General features: G+C 33.8%; 5 protein-coding genes across 6 annotated transcripts; 2 read left to right on the top strand and 3 right to left on the bottom strand.

Annotated features, from left to right (window-relative positions):
• Positions 1-758: 758 nt before the first annotated feature.
• pll (serine/threonine-protein kinase pelle) lies at positions 759-4383 on the bottom strand. Its single transcript, XM_075290236.1, has 5 exons — positions 4218-4383; positions 3893-4090; positions 2789-2901; positions 1998-2720; positions 759-1836 (listed from the first exon to the last, which is right to left on the bottom strand). The coding sequence occupies exons 2-5, from the start codon at positions 4088-4090 to the stop codon at positions 1332-1334; spliced, it is 1539 nt and encodes a 512-aa protein (XP_075146351.1). The 5' UTR covers positions 4218-4383; the 3' UTR covers positions 759-1331.
• A 746-nt stretch (positions 4384-5129) lies between these two features.
• On the top strand, positions 5130-7140 carry MBD-like (methyl-CpG-binding domain protein 2). 2 transcript variants are annotated; one of them, XM_075290234.1, is made up of 3 exons: positions 5130-5501; positions 5700-6038; positions 6422-7140. In XM_075290234.1, exons 1-3 carry the CDS (start codon positions 5374-5376, stop codon positions 6903-6905), a joined length of 951 nt encoding a protein of 316 aa, XP_075146349.1. In that variant the 5' UTR covers positions 5130-5373; the 3' UTR covers positions 6906-7140. The 2 variants fall into 2 exon arrangements, with proteins under 2 accessions (XP_075146349.1, XP_075146350.1); XM_075290235.1 differs by lacking the exon at positions 5700-6038 and having other exon boundaries at positions 5134-5501.
• LOC142220854 (metaxin-1 homolog) lies at positions 7030-9155 on the bottom strand. Its single transcript, XM_075290233.1, has 5 exons — positions 8938-9155; positions 8634-8780; positions 8174-8449; positions 7545-7943; positions 7030-7481 (listed from the first exon to the last, which is right to left on the bottom strand). The coding sequence occupies exons 1-5, from the start codon at positions 9016-9018 to the stop codon at positions 7404-7406; spliced, it is 981 nt and encodes a 326-aa protein (XP_075146348.1). The 5' UTR covers positions 9019-9155; the 3' UTR covers positions 7030-7403.
• Positions 9156-9279: 124 nt separating this feature from the next.
• LOC142220849 (U6 snRNA phosphodiesterase 1) lies at positions 9280-12001 on the top strand. Its single transcript, XM_075290226.1, has 4 exons — positions 9280-9422; positions 10874-11209; positions 11264-11426; positions 11805-12001. The coding sequence occupies exons 1-4, from the start codon at positions 9325-9327 to the stop codon at positions 11976-11978; spliced, it is 771 nt and encodes a 256-aa protein (XP_075146341.1). The 5' UTR covers positions 9280-9324; the 3' UTR covers positions 11979-12001.
• Positions 11997-20033, bottom strand: LOC142220843 (dynein regulatory complex protein 11). Its single transcript, XM_075290218.1, has 6 exons — positions 19212-20033; positions 17408-17820; positions 15840-15993; positions 15033-15787; positions 12228-12398; positions 11997-12162 (listed from the first exon to the last, which is right to left on the bottom strand). Exons 1-6 carry the CDS (start codon positions 20031-20033, stop codon positions 11997-11999), a joined length of 2481 nt encoding a protein of 826 aa, XP_075146333.1.
• Positions 20034-20724: the final 691 nt, after the last annotated feature.

Here is a 20724-nt window from a genome sequence, read left to right as displayed (position 1 = left end):
TAGAAAAAAAAAGTTTGACAAAATTTTCTATAGAAATACAATTTTGACAAAATTTTCTATAGAAATAAAATTTTTTCAATAGAAATAAAATTTTGACAAAATTATCTATAGAAATAAAATGTTGACAAAATTTTCTATAGAAATAAATTTTTTAAAAATTTTCTAATGAATTAAAATTTTGACAAAATTTTCTAATGAATTAAAATTTTGACAAAATTTTTTATAGAAACAAAATTTTAACAAAACTTTCTAAAGAAATAAAATTTCGAAAGAATATTATATAGAAATAAAATTTTGACAAAATTTTCTATAGAAATAAAATTTTGATAAAATTTTTAAAGAAATAAATTTTCTAAAGAATTTTCTATAGAAATAAAAGTTTGAAAAAATTTTCTATAGAAATAAAATTTTGACAAATTTTTTTATAGAAATAAAATTTTGACAAAATTTTCTATAGAAATAAAATTTTGACAAAATTATCTATAGAAATAAAATTTTGACAAAATTTTCTATAGAAATAAAATTTTGGGAAAATTTTCTATAGAAATAAAATTTTGAGAAAATTTTCTATAGAAATAAAATTTTGACAAATTTCAAATGCAAAAAAATTTTACATTATTTTTGGCATTGCTTTTTCCTCCAGGAATCAAATCTGGAACATTCGGTATGCAAGGTTACCGAAATTCCCCCATACTACCAAGAGGCACCCGAAATAAAAGTTGCTTTCTGATATCAGAGAAATTAAACAAAACAATAGATTTTCATTATATGCCAAAAGAATTTTCTTATATTTTAATTGTAAAAGTTCCGTATAAATGCCGAATATTGGAATGTTTTCTTAATAAGTAAATAAAAAATTTGAATACAATATTATTAAACTAAAAAATAATAATTTTGAGAAAATTCAATCATTTCTAACAATTAATAGAGCTTTGTTCTTTGTCAATTAAACATATAAAATTGAAAACAGAATAAAAAGTAAACTAAATATCAAATAATTTTACAATGTCAATATTTAACTATGTGCTAATAACTTTATAAACAAATTTTAATTTTTATATACAGAAAAAATATATCTACAAAAACGTTATTTGTATCATTGCATCTTGTTTTATGCTTATTAACTATATTATTATAGAAAAAACGATCAATTAAGAAATGATTTCAATTGAAAAAATTTTGTGTTGGAATATTTTCTCGTCAATATAAAAGCCACATAAAAACTTTCGAAACGGAAATTTGTTTGGTCGTTTTTTTAATCCACACATTCCCTGCCAAAGTCAAACTATTATCTGTGCCCCGCGTATCACACTTTATGGCATACATGCATATCAATCAACTGTAACAAAACGATTTAATGTTTTCACAACATCCTCCATATTTGGTCTTTCCAAGGGATCATCTTTTATACATGCTATCCCCAGATCAATGCATGTCTTGCACAGCACTTTCTCCTGAGATGTTAATTCGATTCTTGAATCTATTAAATCATCAGTGGTTTTATTTTGTAACAATATCTTAATATTATTAGTTAGTAAATTTTTATTTTCAATTGATCGATGACCCGTGAACATTTCTAAGAGTACCACACCAAAACTGTACGTATCCACATGCTTGCTCAATCGTCTTAAGTTTACAAACTCTGGAGGTAAATAAGCTCGGGTACCACAAACATGTGCTACTTCAATATAAGAGTTGTCGCGGGGACCTTCACGTGCTAGACCAAAGTCACCTATTTTCGGTTGTAAACATTGGTCAAGCAGAATATTACCAGGTTTAATGTCACAGTGTATTAATGATTTATTCGGTAGTAATGTGTGTAAAACCAAAATGCCTCTGTAAAGAAAAACACATTTTAAATAATCAATAAAAATTTATAAAAATAAATTTGTTTATTTAAAATTTAATTTATATATATGCAAGTGATCAAAGCCGATGCATCGGTTTTTTGCAAGAAAATTTTGGCTTTTAGGCATTTAACCTTGTTTATCCCTTACCTTGCTGTACCCGCACATATATCGATTCGTTTTTGCACTGGTAGTGGAGGAAACTTATTGAAACGATCCTGTAAGGAACCACCTTTCATCAATTGGTAGACTAAACAGGGTTTCTCGCCCTGTATGCAATATCCATAGATGGGTAAAATGTTATCATGGCGGAATCGATATAAACAGTTTAATTCATTTCTGCTCTGTTGAAGTTGTATTTTGGCACGTTCACGTCCAACATTACCTTTATAGCTCATGAGTTTAATGGCAACATCGGTATGCTTCCAAACTCCATGATATACAACACCAAAACCACCTTCACCCAATTTATTTTTCTCATTCCAATTGTCCGTTCCCTCGGCAATTTCTTGATAATCGATTTCTGGTAGACTAGCTTCATGGTGATTATTATTTTGCTTCATGGAAATCATTTGATGTTGATTTTCATGTGCACGATGATCTCGATGTATATTCGAACGACTTTTCCATGAGTTATTATTCGGATTACTTTGTTGTTGAGTATTATTGTCATCAGAGGAGACGATTGGCGAATTATTTGTATTAGTTGTTGATGTTACACCAGACGATGTAAATCCTCCATTGTTTTTTGACTTTACCAATGGATTTGAGGGTAAAATTTTACTGAGAGCAGGTCCACTATCTGGTATAAGGAGTTGATAGTCTCGTGGAACAAAATCTTTGATTATTCTCATGCCATGGAATGCTTTTAATCTGTAAAGTTTCAGACAGAACGAAATATTTTTTTATTATGTTTATGAATGAAATATACGATGACTTACCTATACAAAACTATAAACAATTCAAGAACTTTATGATTATATCTACCACCCCATATATTAAGTAATTCATTTGTATGTGATCCACCGGATGATTTAACTCGTCTATCCATACTCTGAAAATATTTCAATTTTTTTAGAAAGTTCGGTATCAATTGTATGTTTGTAATTTTCAGAATTTTCCTAAATGATACATTTGCCGATAATCTTAAACAAACATATAGAACCACTTTTGGGTCACCATAAAAATATTGACAAAAACTTCTCATTTCTCCCAAGTCTTCAACAAAAAATCAGAACAAGTTTCCTAAAAAATTTTTTACTATTGTGAAATTATCTCGTAAGAACTCTATAGAATAGAGTTCATATCGGGGCCACAACACCTTTTGATCGATCACCCAATTTTATTTCTTGGCTATTCAGAACTTTTTTTTATTCATAACTACGCATGTTGACCCAACTCTCATTTTTATTTCTCGAGTATTTAGAAGACGATTTGCATAATATTTTTAGCACCCGTCTCCTGGTTTTGGATTTTGAAAGCTTAATCTTATTGTAAATCGCAAACTGGTATAACAAAAATTGCATATTTTCCCAAATTTTAAATTATGACGGATTTTTACAACAACATTGGGTATTTTTGTGGGGAATTTTAAATTAAATTGGAGATTTTTGGGGATGAAAGCGTCCTATTTTGGGGACAAGAGCCCCAGAAATACTGGCAACACTGGCTAAGATTGTTGTTCTAATAGGACCAGACTGATATGGAAATCAGCATAATTAAACGGAGTACTATATACTGTATAGATCCATGTGCCACCTGTCACATTGTTTTCGACGCCAAATCTACTGATCTCCCTGTCAGATCTATTTTAAGAAGCCTCATTTTAATTCCTCAGTTCATTTCTAAGAAACTGCTTAGCTAACAGTAGGGCACTAACCAATATATATAGAAGAATTAGAAGCATCTTATCCATTGATTGTTTTTTCTTCTGTATGGCTTCTATTAAAGTGGAATAATATTCTATTAATTTATTTAGGGTCACATATTATATTGGTATCAAGTAAAAATTGCCCCCAAAATATCATCTATACTTAAATACTCACTTTAATATCCTCATCACTGAAGCCCATTCGATTGGCTAATTGCATCCACACCCCCAAAGCATCCAAATGCTCGCACAATTCGCTTGTTTTCGACAAGGGTAGGTCATAAATAAAAATTGATGGCGGATTGCGGGTCGTTGTTGATCCTTTAGATTTTGTTGCAGCACCGGACATCTTCACAGATAAACACTGACTCATCTGCAAGTGCATGTATGTACGCAAACAATGTTGCAGTTAATGGAAAACACGAGAAAATAAAAAAAAAAAATAAAAATGCAACTAGTGGCCTATGATCACACATTTAATATGTCCATTGGATACGTACCAAAAACGAAACAAAAACATTTGCCTTTAAATTGAAGTAGATCAATTTTAAAAATAGATTTCCAACTTATTGTAGAGAAAATGGAAGGAAAGTTACTTAGGGAGGAGTTATAACGATCACCATAATGTTTATAAAATATTGCTGTAGACCTAAAGGGGCCAATTTCTCAAAGCGACATCTACACAGTTTTTTCAATTCCATTTTGAAGACGATTCGTACGAAGCAAGGTATAATAAAGGTAGTATTACACACCAACCTCATCCATACATCTACGTTGTTTCTAAATGTATAGTGTGAACGGGTCATAAAATGATGCACAATTTATTATTACAACTTTTAATATTATATACTAACTTTTAATATTATATACTAATATATGCGAGAGCCACCGTGGTAAAAGTCTTCGGTTCAAAATTAGTTATGATCAAACGCCATTAATGTGACGTTCAGATTATAAGTTTATCCGGATTCCGGATGAAATATATGTGTTTGTAAAAAATCTTATGGTGTGGCCAAAAGATACGCATTGTTGGCGATAACCAAAATTTCGAATATAATTTATAGTGTCGGCAATATCTGGTATATGTCTCGAAAAGTTGGATACGGGAGTTATTTTCTGGATAAACTTATACTATGAACGACGCATATATAAAATGGGTGAAATCAGAACAAACATTAACGAGAATTTTAGTTGATGCACTTCTTATCTCCGAGGACGAGTTCATCAAAAATTAAAATAAACAATTTTTTTCTTCCATCTCAATGATAACATAATTTAAAATGTATCTGAAGAGAATTTAAGAATTTTGTATGACAATCAATTATCAGATATTTATATGGCCCTACCTTAAATATTGTCATTTCGCTAACACCGTTTTCAAAATGTAGATGGCTTTGATTTTCTGATTGTTTACAGAATAGTATAAAAGGAAACGTCAAAAACTTTAGATATTTTGTTTATGAAAAATCTTGTTAAATCTGCATTTTTGTATAAATTCTTAAAAAAAAACTTGGTTTTACTTCGAAATAGCTCTCTAATCGCACAAGAAGGATACGCACAAATTTGTAAAAACCACAAACTGTGCATCAAAGTCCTTAAGTCCACGGCTATAAGGGATACATATAATTTCAGCAAAAAGAATTGGATTATTCCACAATGAATTCCAATATATCAATAGAACGTAAAAAGATAGATTGTAATGCCCTGCCCAAAGGATGGCAGAGAGAAGAAGTTCTACGAAAGTCTGGAATCTCAGCTGGAAAAGTTGATGTATACTACTACAGGTAAGCAATGTATGCTATTGACTTGTGCAAAAAAATGAAACAAAATTTTTTATTAATATTGGTAGCACAATATTAGCACGCAAAACATATCCTCACTATTACACAACAAAATACACCAACAAATTTACCCTTTTGTACAAATAAATTCAAATCATCTTGTACAACTTACAACCTTTTTTGATTCCCCTCCCCCCTCAGTCCTACTGGAAAGCGTATTGATAGTAAACCCCAATTAGCCAGACATTTGGGAGATGCCATAGATCTAAGCAGTTTTGATTTTCAAAAGGGAAAGTTTATACTGCATTTACCAGCACCGTCAATTTCTTTATATCGATGCTTGCCGGGAACAGGAACCGGTGCCAGCACCTCTGGTAGTGGTGGTGGTGGTGGCGGTGGCAGCAGTATTACAATAGTACCCCAAACCGGAAACTCATTAAAGCGCAAACATAATGTGTTGAGTTCTGGTACAACGACGTCAACGTCGTCTTCCAATATATCATCGTCTAATACAAAGCAACAGCAACAATTAGAATACAGGTAGAAATGAGCCTAGTAAGGATAATTGTGTTGCATGTCAAGAAAAGTTCATGTTATTTAGTATTGATGAAATACCATTTTCAAAAAAAAAAATCTATATGTACTCTATATTTATTTCTTAAGAAAAAATATTGGCGATATTTTGCAGAAAAAAAAATGGTTTATAGTTTTGTTTAAAAAGCTAAATTTTATTTTTCGCACATTTTATTGATCAGTTATATATGCATGTTGTGTTCCCCTATATATATGTATATTGTTACTTGGATGATGGCAAGGGAGTATAGGTCTTTGCCAACATTCATAAAAAGTTTAATTTGATGTGTTTTGAAAAAAATTACTTGCTTGCGAAATATTTAACAATTTTCGCATTTTCCTTTTAATAGCCGAGCAATGCGAACAGATGTTTCCTTGGTCCCACCCATACGACAAACAGCTTCAATTTTTAAGCAACCTGTTACTGTAATACGCAATCATGAATGGAATAAAGTGAAACATGACACCAAACAGATAAACCAAGACAAACCCAAGCAACTATTTTGGGAGAAACGTTTGGAGAATATGAGGGCCTGTCATGCCACAGGCGAACAATTTGATGATATAAATTTACCAAAAGTTCTCAAGCCCTTGGGTCCCAATATCCATGAGCAAACTGTCATGCAATCCTTGGCCACTGCATTGCATGTTCTCAATACCCCAGTGACCGGACAAACCGCCTCTAAGACTGAATTTCAAAAAAACGCAGCAGCTTTCATTAACCCAGACCAGCCATTAATGCAGGGTATACTCATATCCGAAGATGATATTAAAAGACAAGAAGACCGTGTGAATATGGCAAGAAAAAAATTACAGGAAGCCCTAAAGGCATAAAAATAATTAAGCATTATGCAAAATTATATTTGCTAGGTATCTTTTTTTAAATACTAATTTAGGTATATATTAAGTCAATAGTTTCTTTTTATTTCTCTTCATTTTATTAAAATGATTCATTACGTTTCATCTGTGGTATGTGGTATTTTATTTTCGAAAAAAAAAAACTGTAAAACCAACATTTCATTAAACAAAACATTAAGATAAAATAATAAGGTTTAATTTAAACATAAAAGTGGCATCATTATATGTAAAGTTGTAATAAAATTTAACAAAAGCTCAACTTTGTGGCTTGCTACAGCAAAAAATAGCATTGCTAAACTCAACAACAATTGCTGGCACACATGCCTTAAATGTGGTTATCTGGGTAAATGCAGTTTTTCTGTACCAGAAAAGAAACAATAACACGACATTTCTAATGATAAAACATGCCTAATGTAAAAAATAAAGGCAGTTTCTTTTTTGGGTTTTATTACGACGGATTTGGATTTTTGTAATTTAGTCCATATCATCTTCATCTATATCATCATCATCGTATTGTATGCCACCATCGTAGTAATCATTTGAACTGGAAAACTGAAAATAACAACAAGTTGATAATACATATATTTTAACAGAGAACAATGTAAATTAGCTTACTTTTTTATAAAATATTTTTAATGCTGCAAATGTGCCCATAGCCACAACAGCTCCTATACCGGCTAGTATTTTTGTTTTCTTCTCAGACTCTAGGAACTTACGTTCTGTTGCCGTCAGCATTGGATCATTCGGTGAAGCATTATCTTTACTTGTATTTATAGAATTAAATGCTTCTCTCTTAAAGACATCTCTCGATATTCGATTGATGAAATTTACCAAATTTGGGCAGGCTTTTATGTGATTTTGTATGGGATTTGTAGGAAGATTTATTTTAGAGAGTATGGATAAATATGAAAATACAATGGCATCAAACTCGCTGTAATGGTCTCCAAAGAACCACATATTCCTACCCAAACGTTTCGATAAAACATTTATACATTTTTTGGCATTATTTGTTATCTGGAATGAATAGTAAATTTTATGTTATGTTAACAAAAGTCGGATGAATTCAAAATGTATTTAATTTTAATATTACAATGCTATGTTAATTTTTTTATTAACATAACATGATAACCTGTTATCATGTTTGTCAAACTTCGGTCGTATTATCACCAGACAAACAATCTTGCCCTATGATTGTTTGTCTGGTGATAATACGATAATAGACATTAACACACATTTAAACTTACAAAGTCTACATTATGATGTTCCAATTTATCGTCTATATCAAAACCACCCATTATTGATATAATATCGTGTGAATCCTTTTGGTAAGATGATGGATAATAGAAGTTAAACGGAAACGGTGTACGCTTTGCATATAAAGCTCGAGTTACATCGAAATTATTAGGTTCTCCATACATGTAGTAGTGATAATAAACATGTAGATTTGTAAACACCCAATTGGCAAAGGACTCGGATACATGTCTTTCCTTCAAACGCAATTCATTATTTACGGGATAACCCTATAAGAACAGACAGAAACAAAAAGAAAAAACAAAAGTTGCATAGGATATACAATTGAGTTCATCGAACGCAATTGGTAAGTATGTGCGAAATGCATCTTATACTGTTTGTATGTGTGTGCGCCTTTACCTACGTCATGGGGCTGCTTGTTGCAGCAACCAAAAATTGCAGATTCTCACTCACCTCTTTGTCTAGTAACTTCTTTATTTGGCGATATCCAACAAATTTCTCATCACCTATTTGTAGATAGGGTAATTTGCCGGCTCCAGAACGTAGGGGATTTGCATTTGTTTCAATCTCAACAGGGCAGCGGGTGAATTTGATTAAACACTTATCGGAAAATTAAAAAAAAAAAGAATTTTAAACAACATCGTAGATTGTGATAATGCGTTGGAATGAATTGATACTGAAGTGACGTTGGTCTTTTAAGGATGGTGAGTCGAATTGATATGATGCAACTTTAAAGAAAATGATGTTAACAACATACCAAAACTCGACAGCATTCAAAATCTATTGAAGGAAGTCCAAATTCACCCTTATATACATATAAAACAGCTCCTAATCTCATATTTCTTTATTGTGTTGAAAATTCAATTTATTAAATTTGTTAATTCATTTATAACGGAGAAAAAGTGTTTACAAAAATAGTTTTGTGGCTATTAAACTCTACTTATCAACTGAGATTTTGTTCGAGGTTATGAACGGTCATGTCAAAATAAATGCTTCTTCTTATTTTGTTTTGTAGGCGCGTTGATAGCACAGCTGTTCTACTGCGAAGCAGTTTCTATTGAACGGCGTCTCATGTTTTCTGACGCGTAGCTAAGGAATGTGGTCGGGTTTGGGGGGATTCAGAACATTTTGTGATTTAAACAGCATGTTGGTGAATTATAGCAGTAGTTCTTCATCCGATTCAGAGGATGGCGAAAAGGAAAGTCAATGGAACAAAAAAACAAATATTTTGGATTCAAAATTGTAAGTACTTGCAATATTTTTATTAATTTCAATTGCATCTTAAGTGAGAGATTATATGCACTAGAACGAACTTACATTCGTATATTAGGGCGTATCGCATTTTTTTGGCGCCAAAAGGCTAGCGGTATTACGAAATCATGAGTCAAAAATAGAAAAATCTGGAAAGACATTTTCTTTAGCAGCGATAGGCCAGTAACCGAATCAAAATGTTAAAAAGATCATAGCTTAAAAGAAATCCTATTAGATATGATTCTCCTGGAATGAGATCCTTGTTTATTTATTTAGGCTAAAAATGATTATTTATGTTGCTTGAAGGGTGCCACCGTAGCATGACCGTCTTGCATACAAAAGTGTGGATTCAATCCCAGTTCTACCCAACAATTCAGAGAGTTTCAAAGTTTCTCTGAACGATTTCACCGCAATGTTCTTTGTAATTGTCAATGGACTGAATAGTCGAAGTGAGTAAAGTAACGGTCTGTCACAATACCTAACCTAACATAACAGGGTGCTTGAAAATTGGCTGTGTAAAGTTTTAAAAGTACAATTTTTGTTGAAAGAAGAATAACTAGAATATAACAGCAGACACAAGTTGCTATGTTTTGCAAATTATTCCTAGCAGTGTACCATCCCAACTTCAGTCCTTACCACAAATCGAGCGAATTTCTCATTTGCCTCCTGAAGGTGGATTTTCCATTTGTTCCACATTAATCTTTTTGAAGATTTTTAGAGCGTCTTTCATATATGAGGTTTGTCAACCAAATCTCAGTGGGGTAGCAGATTTTAAGCATAATACTTGGTAAAGATCGCAGTAAGCCATTGCGGGTTTTCATTCATGTGAAAGTACCAATACAAGTAAGGCGATCAATTCAAATCTATGGCTAAAGCAACACCCGAAGAAATTTGTTAAAAGAAACAGCCGAAGTATCTGCTAAAATAACAGAAAAAGGAATGTCACGATTTGCTGAAATAATAAAGTCTGCTGTTTTTAAAGTAAAATACTCTTAAGCTTGTTTATGTTTGGCAGTTAAAAATGTATTAAAGTTAGACTAGTAGCTATCGAAACACATTAAACACAATATATTAACAATATGTCTTGTATTTGCTCAAAAATTTGAATATTTCTAAAATTAAGGCATAACAGCGAACAGAATTTTTGCCGATTTCAACTTTTTTTGGTCCTTGAAAATACTTTGGTTAAAGGTCTAGAAACAAATATATAACAGCAAACATCGACTGTTCTTTTTAGCCGATTTTTTTATATGAGTGTATATTGCCATACGTTATAGATTTTTGATACATAAAGACCAAAGAGTGACTAGCTTTTGTAAAACAAGACTCATATTTATGGTAAGTGAAAGAAAATAGTTTGCCACTGAATGCAGTAAAATAATGGGAGCAGCTAAACACATTTGATTATATTTTGCCAAATTCTCTTCTTGATTCTCATGCAGATCAATCCTTCCAAGGGCTACTACTCTACTTGGAAAAAGAAAACGATCTACTTGCGATGAAGATAATTTGACGAATGATCCCTCTCTTCATCAAGGGCGTATACGAAGTTTCAAGCACGAGCGTGGTAATTGGGCTACATATGTTTTCATTGGAGTACCCCTAAGTAGTGTACTCGAAGATGTCCAGGATATATGCCAAGCATATTTTAAAGATACATGTGATCTTAATGCTGTGTCTGATCTGCATATTAGTTTAAGTAAAACGGTGGTTCTACAATATCACTTTATAGAATCTTTCGTGAAAAATTTAGAGGACATTTTTACTCCCATACAGAGGTATACATATAAAATTGCCCACAGAGATAAATTCTCAAAATTTGCTCATTCTAGTTTTATAACTTCGCTTAGTCAGTTGAAAGTTTACACAAACGCTGAGCGAACTCGCACTTTTTTAGCTGTAAAAGTGGAGGATATACATTTGCAGAAGATGTTGCAAATTTTACAACATGTAGATGGTGTTATGAAGAATTTCAAACTTGCCACATTTTATGAGGTATGTAATTTTATACCAATCCACATTTTCTTTGTTTTGGATCAAAATTCCTTTATTAATATATAATTCCTGATGTGCTTAGTATGAGTCAATCTAATGCTTTATGTCTTTCCGCCGGTTGCTATCATAATTTAAATTGAAATTTTGCATTGTTGGGTTTGTAATAGGAAACTTACCTATTGCACCTATTTAACTCTATTATTTTTTAACTTTTAAAAGGCTTTATTTACCCCTCGATTTTCTTGAAATGTGATAAAAAATTGGTTTACAAGCTACTGCGCATAACGCGATTTTGATATGTGGTTGATCCTTAACTAACTTTCTGTTGTAGTTTTATATTAAAAAAACCTTATTAAAAACATTTTTTGGATATTTCAGGAGCCATCATTCCACATAAGCATTTTATGGTGCGTCGGTGATTATTGCGATGTTTTGAGTAAAAAATTATCCGACATTATACCTTGTTTAAATGATAATTTTCCAATAGAATTAAAAATTGATCAAATTAAATGTAAAAGTGGTTTTAAAGAGTTTACTTTTCAACTTAAATAAAATAAATATTCATGCGATTTAAACTTTTTTCTTTCCATTGCCTTGTTTGGCCGCTTGAGCCTGTTCTTCTAGACGAGCTTCTTCTTCCATTTCTAATAGTTTTTGTCGTCTACGTCCCAATGGAGTTTTGGTCCACCACGATTCATAGGCCTCCTCTTCTTCTCTATACACAGGATCTCTGGTGCTGAAAATGGAAATAATTAAATAACACTATTTCATTATATCATTAAGTTTTTGTTTGTTTTGTACCATAATACATTTATCAACTCAGCATGAGTTAGAGGTTGAGAACGTAATTGTAATTTGCGTTTGCATGTCAACACTTCCTTAAGACAGGCATTAACCGATCCTATTGTATAACCATCTGATATTTTGGCCATAACACTGCAGTCTAAATTTGATAAACCTCCAGAATATTCACTAGAAAAAAAACAAGGGAATAGTTTTCTTAATACTATATGTGTGCAAAATTATCTATGAAAAATGTAAAATTACAACCTACATTAAAATTACATTAGATTAAGTTATGTTAGATAAAGTTACATTACATTAAGATGGATCCCTAAAATTACAGCATTGCTGACACGAACTAATAAATTTCTAGCTGTATTTTGTGAAAATGTTTACAATAAATCTCAATTTTCGAATTAGGGATACAAAATTCGACGTTTTGCAATTGATAAAATTTTCATAGAAATAAAATTCTGACAAAATTTTCTATAGAAATAAAATTTTGACAAAATTTTCTATAGAAATACAACTTTGATAAAATTTTGATAAAAAACTTCGATACAAAATTTTTTAAATTTGGTAGATTTTTTTGGTAAAATTTTCTTCAAATTTTTATAAATTATTTTTTTTGGCACGAGTCTGGAACACATAAAGGGTGATACGGTCAAAATTTGGTCAATATAAACTTGACGTATTTCTTTCAATTTTGCATATAAAAAACCTGAACACCCCTCATTTTGAAGGTGTGTGTATGTAGAATGTTGGTCCTATTTTGATTTTGGAATTCACTCTTCAGTTGTCAAAATGCCGTCCAAGCAAGTAGAGCAGCGTCAAAATTTTGCTCGCGCATCCCGAAAATCCGAGCTACTCGCACGCAAAGCTGGCAAAATCGCTAAAAGTTGCCAAATCAACCGTTACAAATGTAATTAAAGTGTTTGGGGAACGTTTGTCGACAGCCAGAAAGTCTGGATCGGGGGGAAATCGAAAACCGGAAGCCGCTGAGACGACAAAGAGAGTTGCCGGTAGTTTCAAGCGAAACCCTAACCTCTCTCTCCGAGATGCCGCAAATAAGCTGGGTGTACCGTCTACAACCGTGCATCGAACCAAAAAACGAGCCGGACTATCGACTTACAAGAAGGTAGTGACTCCAAATCGCGATGATAAACAAAATACGACGACCAAAGCGCGATCCCGGATGCTGTACACGACGATGCTGACGAAGTTTGACTGCGTGGTAATGGACGACGAAACCTACGTCAAAGCCGACTACAAGCAGCTTCCGGGACAGGAGTTTTATACGGCAAAAGGAAGGGGAAAGGTAGCAGATATTTTCAAGAACATAAAACTGTCAAAGTTCGCAAAGAAATATCTGGTTTGGCAATCCATCTGTACCTGTGGCTTGAAAAGCAGCATTTTCATAGCTTCCGGGACTGTCAACCAAGAAATTTACGTGAAAGAGTGTTTGAATAAACGTCTGCTGCCTTTCCTGAAGAAACACGGTTGTTCCGTACTGTTTTGGCCGGATTTGGCATCTTGCCATTACGGTAAAAAGGCCATGGAGTGGTACGCCGCCAACAACGTGCAGTTGGTTCCTAAGGACAAGAACCCTCCCAACACGCCAGAGCTCCGCCCAATTGAGAAATACTGGGCTATTGTCAAGCGGAACCTAAAGAAGACCAAAAAAACTGCTAATGACGAGCAGCAGTTCAAGGCAAACTGGCTTTCTGCGGCGAAGAAGGTGGACAAGGTGGCTGTACAAAATCTGATGGCAGGTGTCAAGCGTGAGGCCCGGCAATTCGGATTTGGAAAAGCGAAAGCCTAACTGAATATTTTTCCTGAATTTTATACTAATTGAACTTGAAAAAGAAATTTAATTTGATTTTTTAAATAAACGATTTCACAGATTTACACGCGTTTTCCCTTGACCAAATTTTGACCGTATCACCCTTTAAATTATGTTTTTGAGTAGCTCTCGGTTTCTACTTCCATTCCACGTTAGTTTGGTGAGCCCACATACTTCCATTGGGAACATATTTGGAGGTTTCTCTCCGGGATGAGTAGCCCATAACGCAAAGTGGACAATATCTCGAATCCTCAGCATGTCTAGAGCACAGTGTTTGTGTCTTTGAGTAGATTTCGGTTTCTACTTCCATTCTACGTTGATTTGGTCGTCCCACATATTTCCGTTTGGAAGAACTTTAGAGATTTCTGTCCAGGATCAGTGGCCCATAGCACAAAATGGGTCATATCTCAACTTCCCAGCGGGTCTGAAACACATGAATTATATTTTTGAGTAGATCTCAGTTTCTACTTCCATCCCACGTTGGTTTGGACAACCAACACTTTTTTGTTTAGAGTCTGTGACCCACTGAATAAAGATTGAGTGTTTTGTTTGTTTCAGTTAAACTAAAGTATGTTTAAGTGTAATCGAGTTTGAAAAATAGCAGACCATATATGCTATTTCAGCAAACAGTGCCTGCTTCCCCTTTTTCGGCAGATTTTTCTGCTATGCCTACAAAGAATGTTTGGAAAATCCGAAACGATGCTGTTAATATTCATAAAAATCATTTTGGGTTTGATCAATAACGTATATATCCGATTAGTCGATTTTCGTCAATTACGAGAAATTGATTAAAATTAAAGATCAGAAAATTTGATGGGATATGGATGTTTTAAAATTGTTCGCTACTACATTTATAAACCAATTATCACTGGTTTTGAGAAGAACAGATCGAATTTTTAAATATTTAAAGAATGAAAAAAATATATATATATATGTGAACGACTATGTTTTTAATGTAAACGATTGCTTCATCACCTTACCATAATAATGTTTTCCAAGCATGTGATAAAGCCCCATAGTCTGGTCGCGGTATATATATGAAACGATTGTATGTTTGTTGCAAAAGTTTTTGATCGGCTTCCCAGGGTAAATTGGATGTCCCAACAAATAATACTCGATCCTCTGGAGCTATATTCCTGATAAGTTTTGGCAAGTCTTTTTTCAGTCTTTTTGGATCTGTACGATCAGTCTTCGGAATTTTCTTCATAAAAGGTTTCTCAGCATCACCCATATAGATAACTGCTGGCTGTAGGAGACGTGAAACTTTCAATACTAAATGTATTAACATTATCAATCCAGACTTTCCGGGATATTTTCCAACAATATTTGCAGGAGTAAGATCAAATAGAACAGCACCAACTTCGGTACAGATTGCATGTAATAAGGCTTTCTTTCCTGAACCCTTAGGGCCAGCAAGCAATACAGATCGTATAAGCGGGCACGTATTATGGATTTGTTCCGAGCCCAATGGTAGTATACAATATTCCACCAGAAGTTGCCTTATGTCCCCAGGTGAGGGATTTATTCCAGAACGACATGTCAAAGCTTTATCTCCAAGAAATTGGCTCAAACGTATTTCAGGATATTTTCTTATTATGCCATTTGTAACCAGTTCTTCATATAGAGACTCTGTGGTTCGATCTGGAGTTAAATCTTTTTCCTTTTTCTTCTTACTTTTCTTGCCTGATCTTCGGGCCTTTTTGTTGTTTTTCTTTGCTTTTTTACCAATAGCGGTCTGCGATAAGAAATTTATTTAATCGATTTTCGATTATCTTTTGCATGCTTACCTGTAATAATTCCAGTTCTTGCCTCATAACATCATCAACAACTCTTCGAAATTCCCTTTCGACTTCATCGTATTTTTCAGCGTATATCATGTCATCGTATTGAGTCTGCAACAAATTTCCAGTTTCATCCTTTTCACGCCAGATGTCATTGAACCTAAATTTAGTTGATTAAATGAATAAAAAAATAAATAAATTTCAATGGGGGAAAAAAGAACGATGTAAAAAATTTCGAAATTTGCTCCACTAAGAGTTTGCGCAAGCCAAATCTAGGGGCTTGCGGAAGTCATCTACGTTTATACTTTTCTTCCAAACCAACTTTTATGCCGCCAAAATAATTTTACAAATAATGTTCGTTGGTCTAAAATTTCACTTGAGTTTTTGAGTACAATCACCGGTTATCAATTCCATTTTCTGTGTGATGTTAACCCTTGTGCACTCCTTGGGTCAATTTGACCCAACATTGTTTTTAAAACGTTGTTTTTATTCCTTTAGTTTTTGGATATTTTTTTTTTGAAACTTTTATTTATCCATTACAAGGACGAAATGTATGTTTTTAGAAGATAATAATAAAAATAAAATATTTCCATAATCCGCACGTGGAAAGGGCACTTACCCAGGAGTGCACAAGTGTTAGGTAAGGTGGCAGCCCGATTTATCAAGGTCACTTAGACTATTCAGTCCATTGTGATACCACATTGGTGAACTTCTCTCTTATCACTGAGTGCTGCCCGATTCCATATTAACCCAGCAAAAAAAGCATCGCCAAAAAAGTAATGAAAATGTACTTTTTGGATCCGGAAGTTGTGCAAAATTTACGCAGAAGCGATGAATTTAACATGGGCTTGTCATAGGACGGAAGTCCTCTATTTCAACAGCCGTTGTACCGAATTTTCATCACTTCTTTAGGTGTGATCCGAATTCAATGTTTTGGTTGTAAATTAAAAAATTCTGTGATATTTTGTCAAATAAATATTTTTTATAATTTTTTGTAATTTTTAATGGTTTCTAACGCTTGTCGGAAACGTTTGACCTCAAATATTTTCAAAAATTCAAAATTTTTTTAGATAGGATTTAGCATTTTTGTCGACAAAATTTAAATGATTTGTACCATTTTATGAATTCTTACTCTGTTTTTAACCTATTTGAAACAAAAAAGTTAAAATTATCCATTAAAAGTATGAAAAAAACAAGTTATAAAAATTGAATTAAAGAACTTCCTGGGTAGTTAAAATAAAGAACATCATTGGGAGTGCATCTTCTGGAAGTGCTTTTAAAGTTGTGCCTTTGGAAGAATTTCCAAATTTTTTTGCTGGGAAGCTCAATGATAAGGGACCTCCTTTTTATAGCCGAGTCCGAACGGCGTTCCATATTACAGTGAAACCACTTAGAGAAGCTTTGAAACCCACAGAAATGTTACCAGCATTATTGAGGTGGGATAATCCACGGCTAAAAAAACTTTTTGGTGTTCGGTCGAAGCAGGAATCGAGCCCACGACCTTGTGTAGCAAGACGGGCATGCTAACCATTGCACCACGGTGGCTCCCACAAGGGTTAAATAAACCAGCTTACCTTTCAATTTCGACTCGTATATCCGGCAGACAAACTGACTGAGCCGGTTGCAGTCCATTACCTTCTTCATCTTGATTTTCATTGACATTAAGATCTCCGCTACGAGCTGGCGATTTGGATTTATCTTTTGTTTTACGGGATTCCTTAGAAGATCTAGCCGATGAACGACTTACTTCACTCTCTGTTCCAGGTCTACTAAAAATATGCAATGAACCGCCTTGATCTTCTGATGGGAAATCGGGTAATTTTCCAGTTTTATCGTAAAAATCTTTTATCCAAGCACGAATTTCATCGGAAATATCTTCGGTCATATTAGCTCCATGCTTTGTTTTAATCTCCTCTCGTACCAACTCTAAGGTAGCTTCAAATTTTTCTTTAAATGCCTCTTGCGTAGCATAGCGTTGTTCATATATCTGTGTTATGTAGAAGAAGAAGAATGCAATTTTATTACCAAAATATTTTAACCGAAATCAAAGAATAATTACATAGGAGAGGGTGCATCTCTAAGTTTTGTACCACCACAAAATTTAAAAGTTGTATCAGTTTTCTTTTACCTGATTGAAAACAATATAAATCTCGAACGTCCACTGGAGAGAGGGCTTAACCATCATAGTCCATATCGAGTTATGTTCGATAAAAAAGACAGAATAAATTCCTTTATAAGCCTCTTTAGTTCTTGGTCGTTTTATATAGAGGAGTCTATAAATAATTATGAACCGCATAGCAATTAGAGCGCCAACTTTCAACCTGATGAGATAAAATTATTTCTTTCATGAGTATTCCGAAGTTAAATCTTGGGGGATCGGTTTATATGGGGGCTATATAAAATAATGGACAGATGTTTTCAAATTTGTGCATGGTTGTTAGGGGGCATATACTAACAACCAAACAAATTTCCATCGGATGTAATTTGCTCTTCCAAGAGGATCCGTAAGATAAATCTGGGGATCGGTTTATGTGAGGGCTATATATAATTATGGACCGATATGGCCCAATTTTTGCATGGTTGTTGGATGGCGTATACTAACAGATCGTACCGAATTTCAAGCAGATCGGATGAAATTAACTCCTCTCAGTGTTTCCGGAGGTCAAATTTGGGGACCGGTTTATATGGGGGCTATATATAATTATGGACCGATATGGATCAATTTTTGCATGAATGTTAGGGACCATATACTAACACCGCATACCAAATATCAATCGAATCGGATGAATTTTGCTCCTCCAAGAGGCTCCGGAGGTCAAATCTGGGGATAGGTTTATATGGGGGCTCAATATATTTATGGACCGATATGGACCAATTTTTGCATGGTTGTTAGAGGGCATATACTAACATCATGTAACAAATTTCAACCGGATCAGATGAGATTTGATCTTGCTGGAGTCTCCCTAAGGCAAATCTGGAGATCGGCTTATATGGGAGCTGTATATAATTATGGACCGATATGGACCAACATCATGTACCAAATTTCAACTGGATTCGATGAAATTAACACCTCTAAGCGGCTTGGCAAGCGATGGAGGTCGGTTTATATGGAGGCAATACCAATCGACCTACATCAATAACATCTACTTGTGCCAATTTTCAAGTTGATAGCTTGTTTCGTACGGAAGTTAGTGTGATTTCCACAGACGGAATCCCTGCGATTACGAGATTAGAGAAGTTCATACATAATCTAAAGGAAATTGATTTCTCGAGACATAAGTGTCTTGTTTGGACCCTAATTTACAGGTGGACTATTAGAAGAGTGCGATTTTTTTAGTTTCTTTTGCACACCATCGTTCTAACTTTTTCACTCTTTACCTGATTTAATGCTTCTGCTTTTTCTGCTCGTGCTTTTATTACCGATGCCGGTGGTGGTAACATGCCAATTAAAATCATTTCATCCAATTTCCGGCGTCTGGTTTTTCTTCTATCCGTGTGGCCACGCCAAATCTTTTGAATTTTCAGAGCTGCCATTAGTCCAGAATCATTGCCATCTTTATCTTTTTCTTCATTTTTTCCCTTTTCCTTTAGCATACGTATTTCCTTCATAAAATGGGCCCGTAATCGACCCTGACGTGCACGTTCATGCATCTGGATCAAACGTATAGCATCAATCTCTGTCAATTTTTCAAAAACTGGATTTTCTTCAACCCATCCCAATTTAACGAGAATTTCATGCATTGTCCTATTGCGATGTTCCAATTCTGCTTTTCTCTCTCTGAGAAAGTATCGAGGTATCCTCAACTCAGTTTCTATGGGCGTCAGTTTTAAACGTTCCACAACTGCATCATTATAACTAAATTCCATGAGATCGATATTAACGAGATCATGTTTTAGTTCAATGATTCTACCCAGACATGCATTAAGGATATTCCTTATCAATTGTCTCTTTTGTGGTTGTATCATTTTGTCATACACTTCCTCCAATCGATTTGCTATACAGATATATTTCAAATAGAATTCATATGTGCTGGCTTGAATTAGTGCCTTGCGCGTTGCTTCATCACATGTTAAATCGGATGTTTGAGCTGCAATTGTTGTGTCCACATCCTGGTTTTGTCTTTCGAAATCTTCAATTGCCAATAGCTCAATTTCGTGTTGAGATAAATGCCATATCTCATTGTAATAATTATTGGACATGTTTTTTCTATGGATAATACGTTTATGTTCCGAGGTGATGTTTAAGACTACTGTGGCAGGCCATAGTGCTGTTCACAATAATGTTTGTTTGATGTGAGATGTCATGGTAACATACATTTGTATCCTTTCGATATTGAATCCTAATAAATGTTTTTTTTCTGGGCACACCACCAAAGACATTGCCAGAAACACCTGTTCCTATTTAGAAGCAAGGGGCAAGGGTTTTTAACGTAAAATGTTTGAGGGGTTTGTGCTCATAGTAGGGCTAATATTTCCACCGTATTCTATTTATATATTTATTTCAAATATATCACATAAATACAATTTATGAAATATATATAAAAGGCGCAGGATAACTAAGATCATACGCACCCCATCATAGAACGAAAGCGAAAATACTAAAAAATGAAATTAGAATAGAAAATGAAATGAACCGTCTTAAAGCAAGAATCGGCTGATTAAAAATAGGGAAAATAGGAAATTAATACATAATCATGTGTACTAATATAACCTAAAAAATATTAAATATCTATAATGAACGCTAGTTTAAATATCAATGATGTTATGAGCACGAATTCGAATGTTATTCGCGCATCGCGCAACCAACTGAAATGGTCAATAGACAAAACTGTTCCACAAAATGAGCACATCAGGCGATCCATTGAATCTTAGTTGTGCCGGATATTAAAAA

The sequence above is a fragment of the Haematobia irritans genome, chromosome 1 (genome assembly GCF_050003625.1).
Source record: "Haematobia irritans isolate KBUSLIRL chromosome 1, ASM5000362v1, whole genome shotgun sequence".
NCBI classification, from domain to species: domain Eukaryota; kingdom Metazoa; phylum Arthropoda; class Insecta; order Diptera; family Muscidae; genus Haematobia; species Haematobia irritans.
The sequence above is the reverse complement of the archived record's forward strand: the minus strand, read 5'-3'. Positions and strand labels throughout refer to the sequence as shown.

Bases quoted from the DNA above. Each gene is read 5' to 3' on its own strand.
- pll (XM_075290236.1), bottom strand. From the start codon at position 4,090: ATGAGTCAGTGTTTATCTGTGAAGATGTCCGGTGCTGCAACAAAATCT. The intron at 2,721-2,788 runs GTAAGTCATCGT...GAAACTTTACAG, and splicing joins TTGTTTATAGTTTTGTATAG to ATTAAAAGCATTCCATGGCA. The intron at 1,837-1,997 runs GTAAGGGATAAA...TTTTCTTTACAG, and splicing joins ATATGTGCGGGTACAGCAAG to AGGCATTTTGGTTTTACACA.
- MBD-like (XM_075290234.1), top strand. From the start codon at position 5,374: ATGAATTCCAATATATCAATAGAACGTAAAAAGATAGATTGTAATGCC. The intron at 5,502-5,699 runs GTAAGCAATGTA...CTCCCCCCTCAG, and splicing joins GTTGATGTATACTACTACAG to TCCTACTGGAAAGCGTATTG. The intron at 6,039-6,421 runs GTAGAAATGAGC...TCCTTTTAATAG, and splicing joins CAGCAACAATTAGAATACAG to CCGAGCAATGCGAACAGATG.
- LOC142220854 (XM_075290233.1), bottom strand. From the start codon at position 9,018: ATGAGATTAGGAGCTGTTTTATATGTATATAAGGGTGAATTTGGACTT. The intron at 7,944-8,173 runs GTAAGTTTAAAT...TATTCATTCCAG, and splicing joins AACATCATAATGTAGACTTT to ATAACAAATAATGCCAAAAA. The intron at 7,482-7,544 runs GTAAGCTAATTT...TGTTATTTTCAG, and splicing joins TAAAAATATTTTATAAAAAA to TTTTCCAGTTCAAATGATTA.
- LOC142220849 (XM_075290226.1), top strand. From the start codon at position 9,325: ATGTTGGTGAATTATAGCAGTAGTTCTTCATCCGATTCAGAGGATGGC. The intron at 9,423-10,873 runs GTAAGTACTTGC...ATTCTCATGCAG, and splicing joins AATATTTTGGATTCAAAATT to ATCAATCCTTCCAAGGGCTA. The intron at 11,210-11,263 runs GTATACATATAA...TGCTCATTCTAG, and splicing joins ATTTTTACTCCCATACAGAG to TTTTATAACTTCGCTTAGTC.
- LOC142220843 (XM_075290218.1), bottom strand. From the start codon at position 20,033: ATGTCCAATAATTATTACAATGAGATATGGCATTTATCTCAACACGAA. The intron at 15,994-17,407 runs GTAAGCTGGTTT...AACTAAATTTAG, and splicing joins ATACGAGTCGAAATTGAAAG to GTTCAATGACATCTGGCGTG. The intron at 15,788-15,839 runs GTAAGCATGCAA...TTCTTATCGCAG, and splicing joins AAGAACTGGAATTATTACAG to ACCGCTATTGGTAAAAAAGC.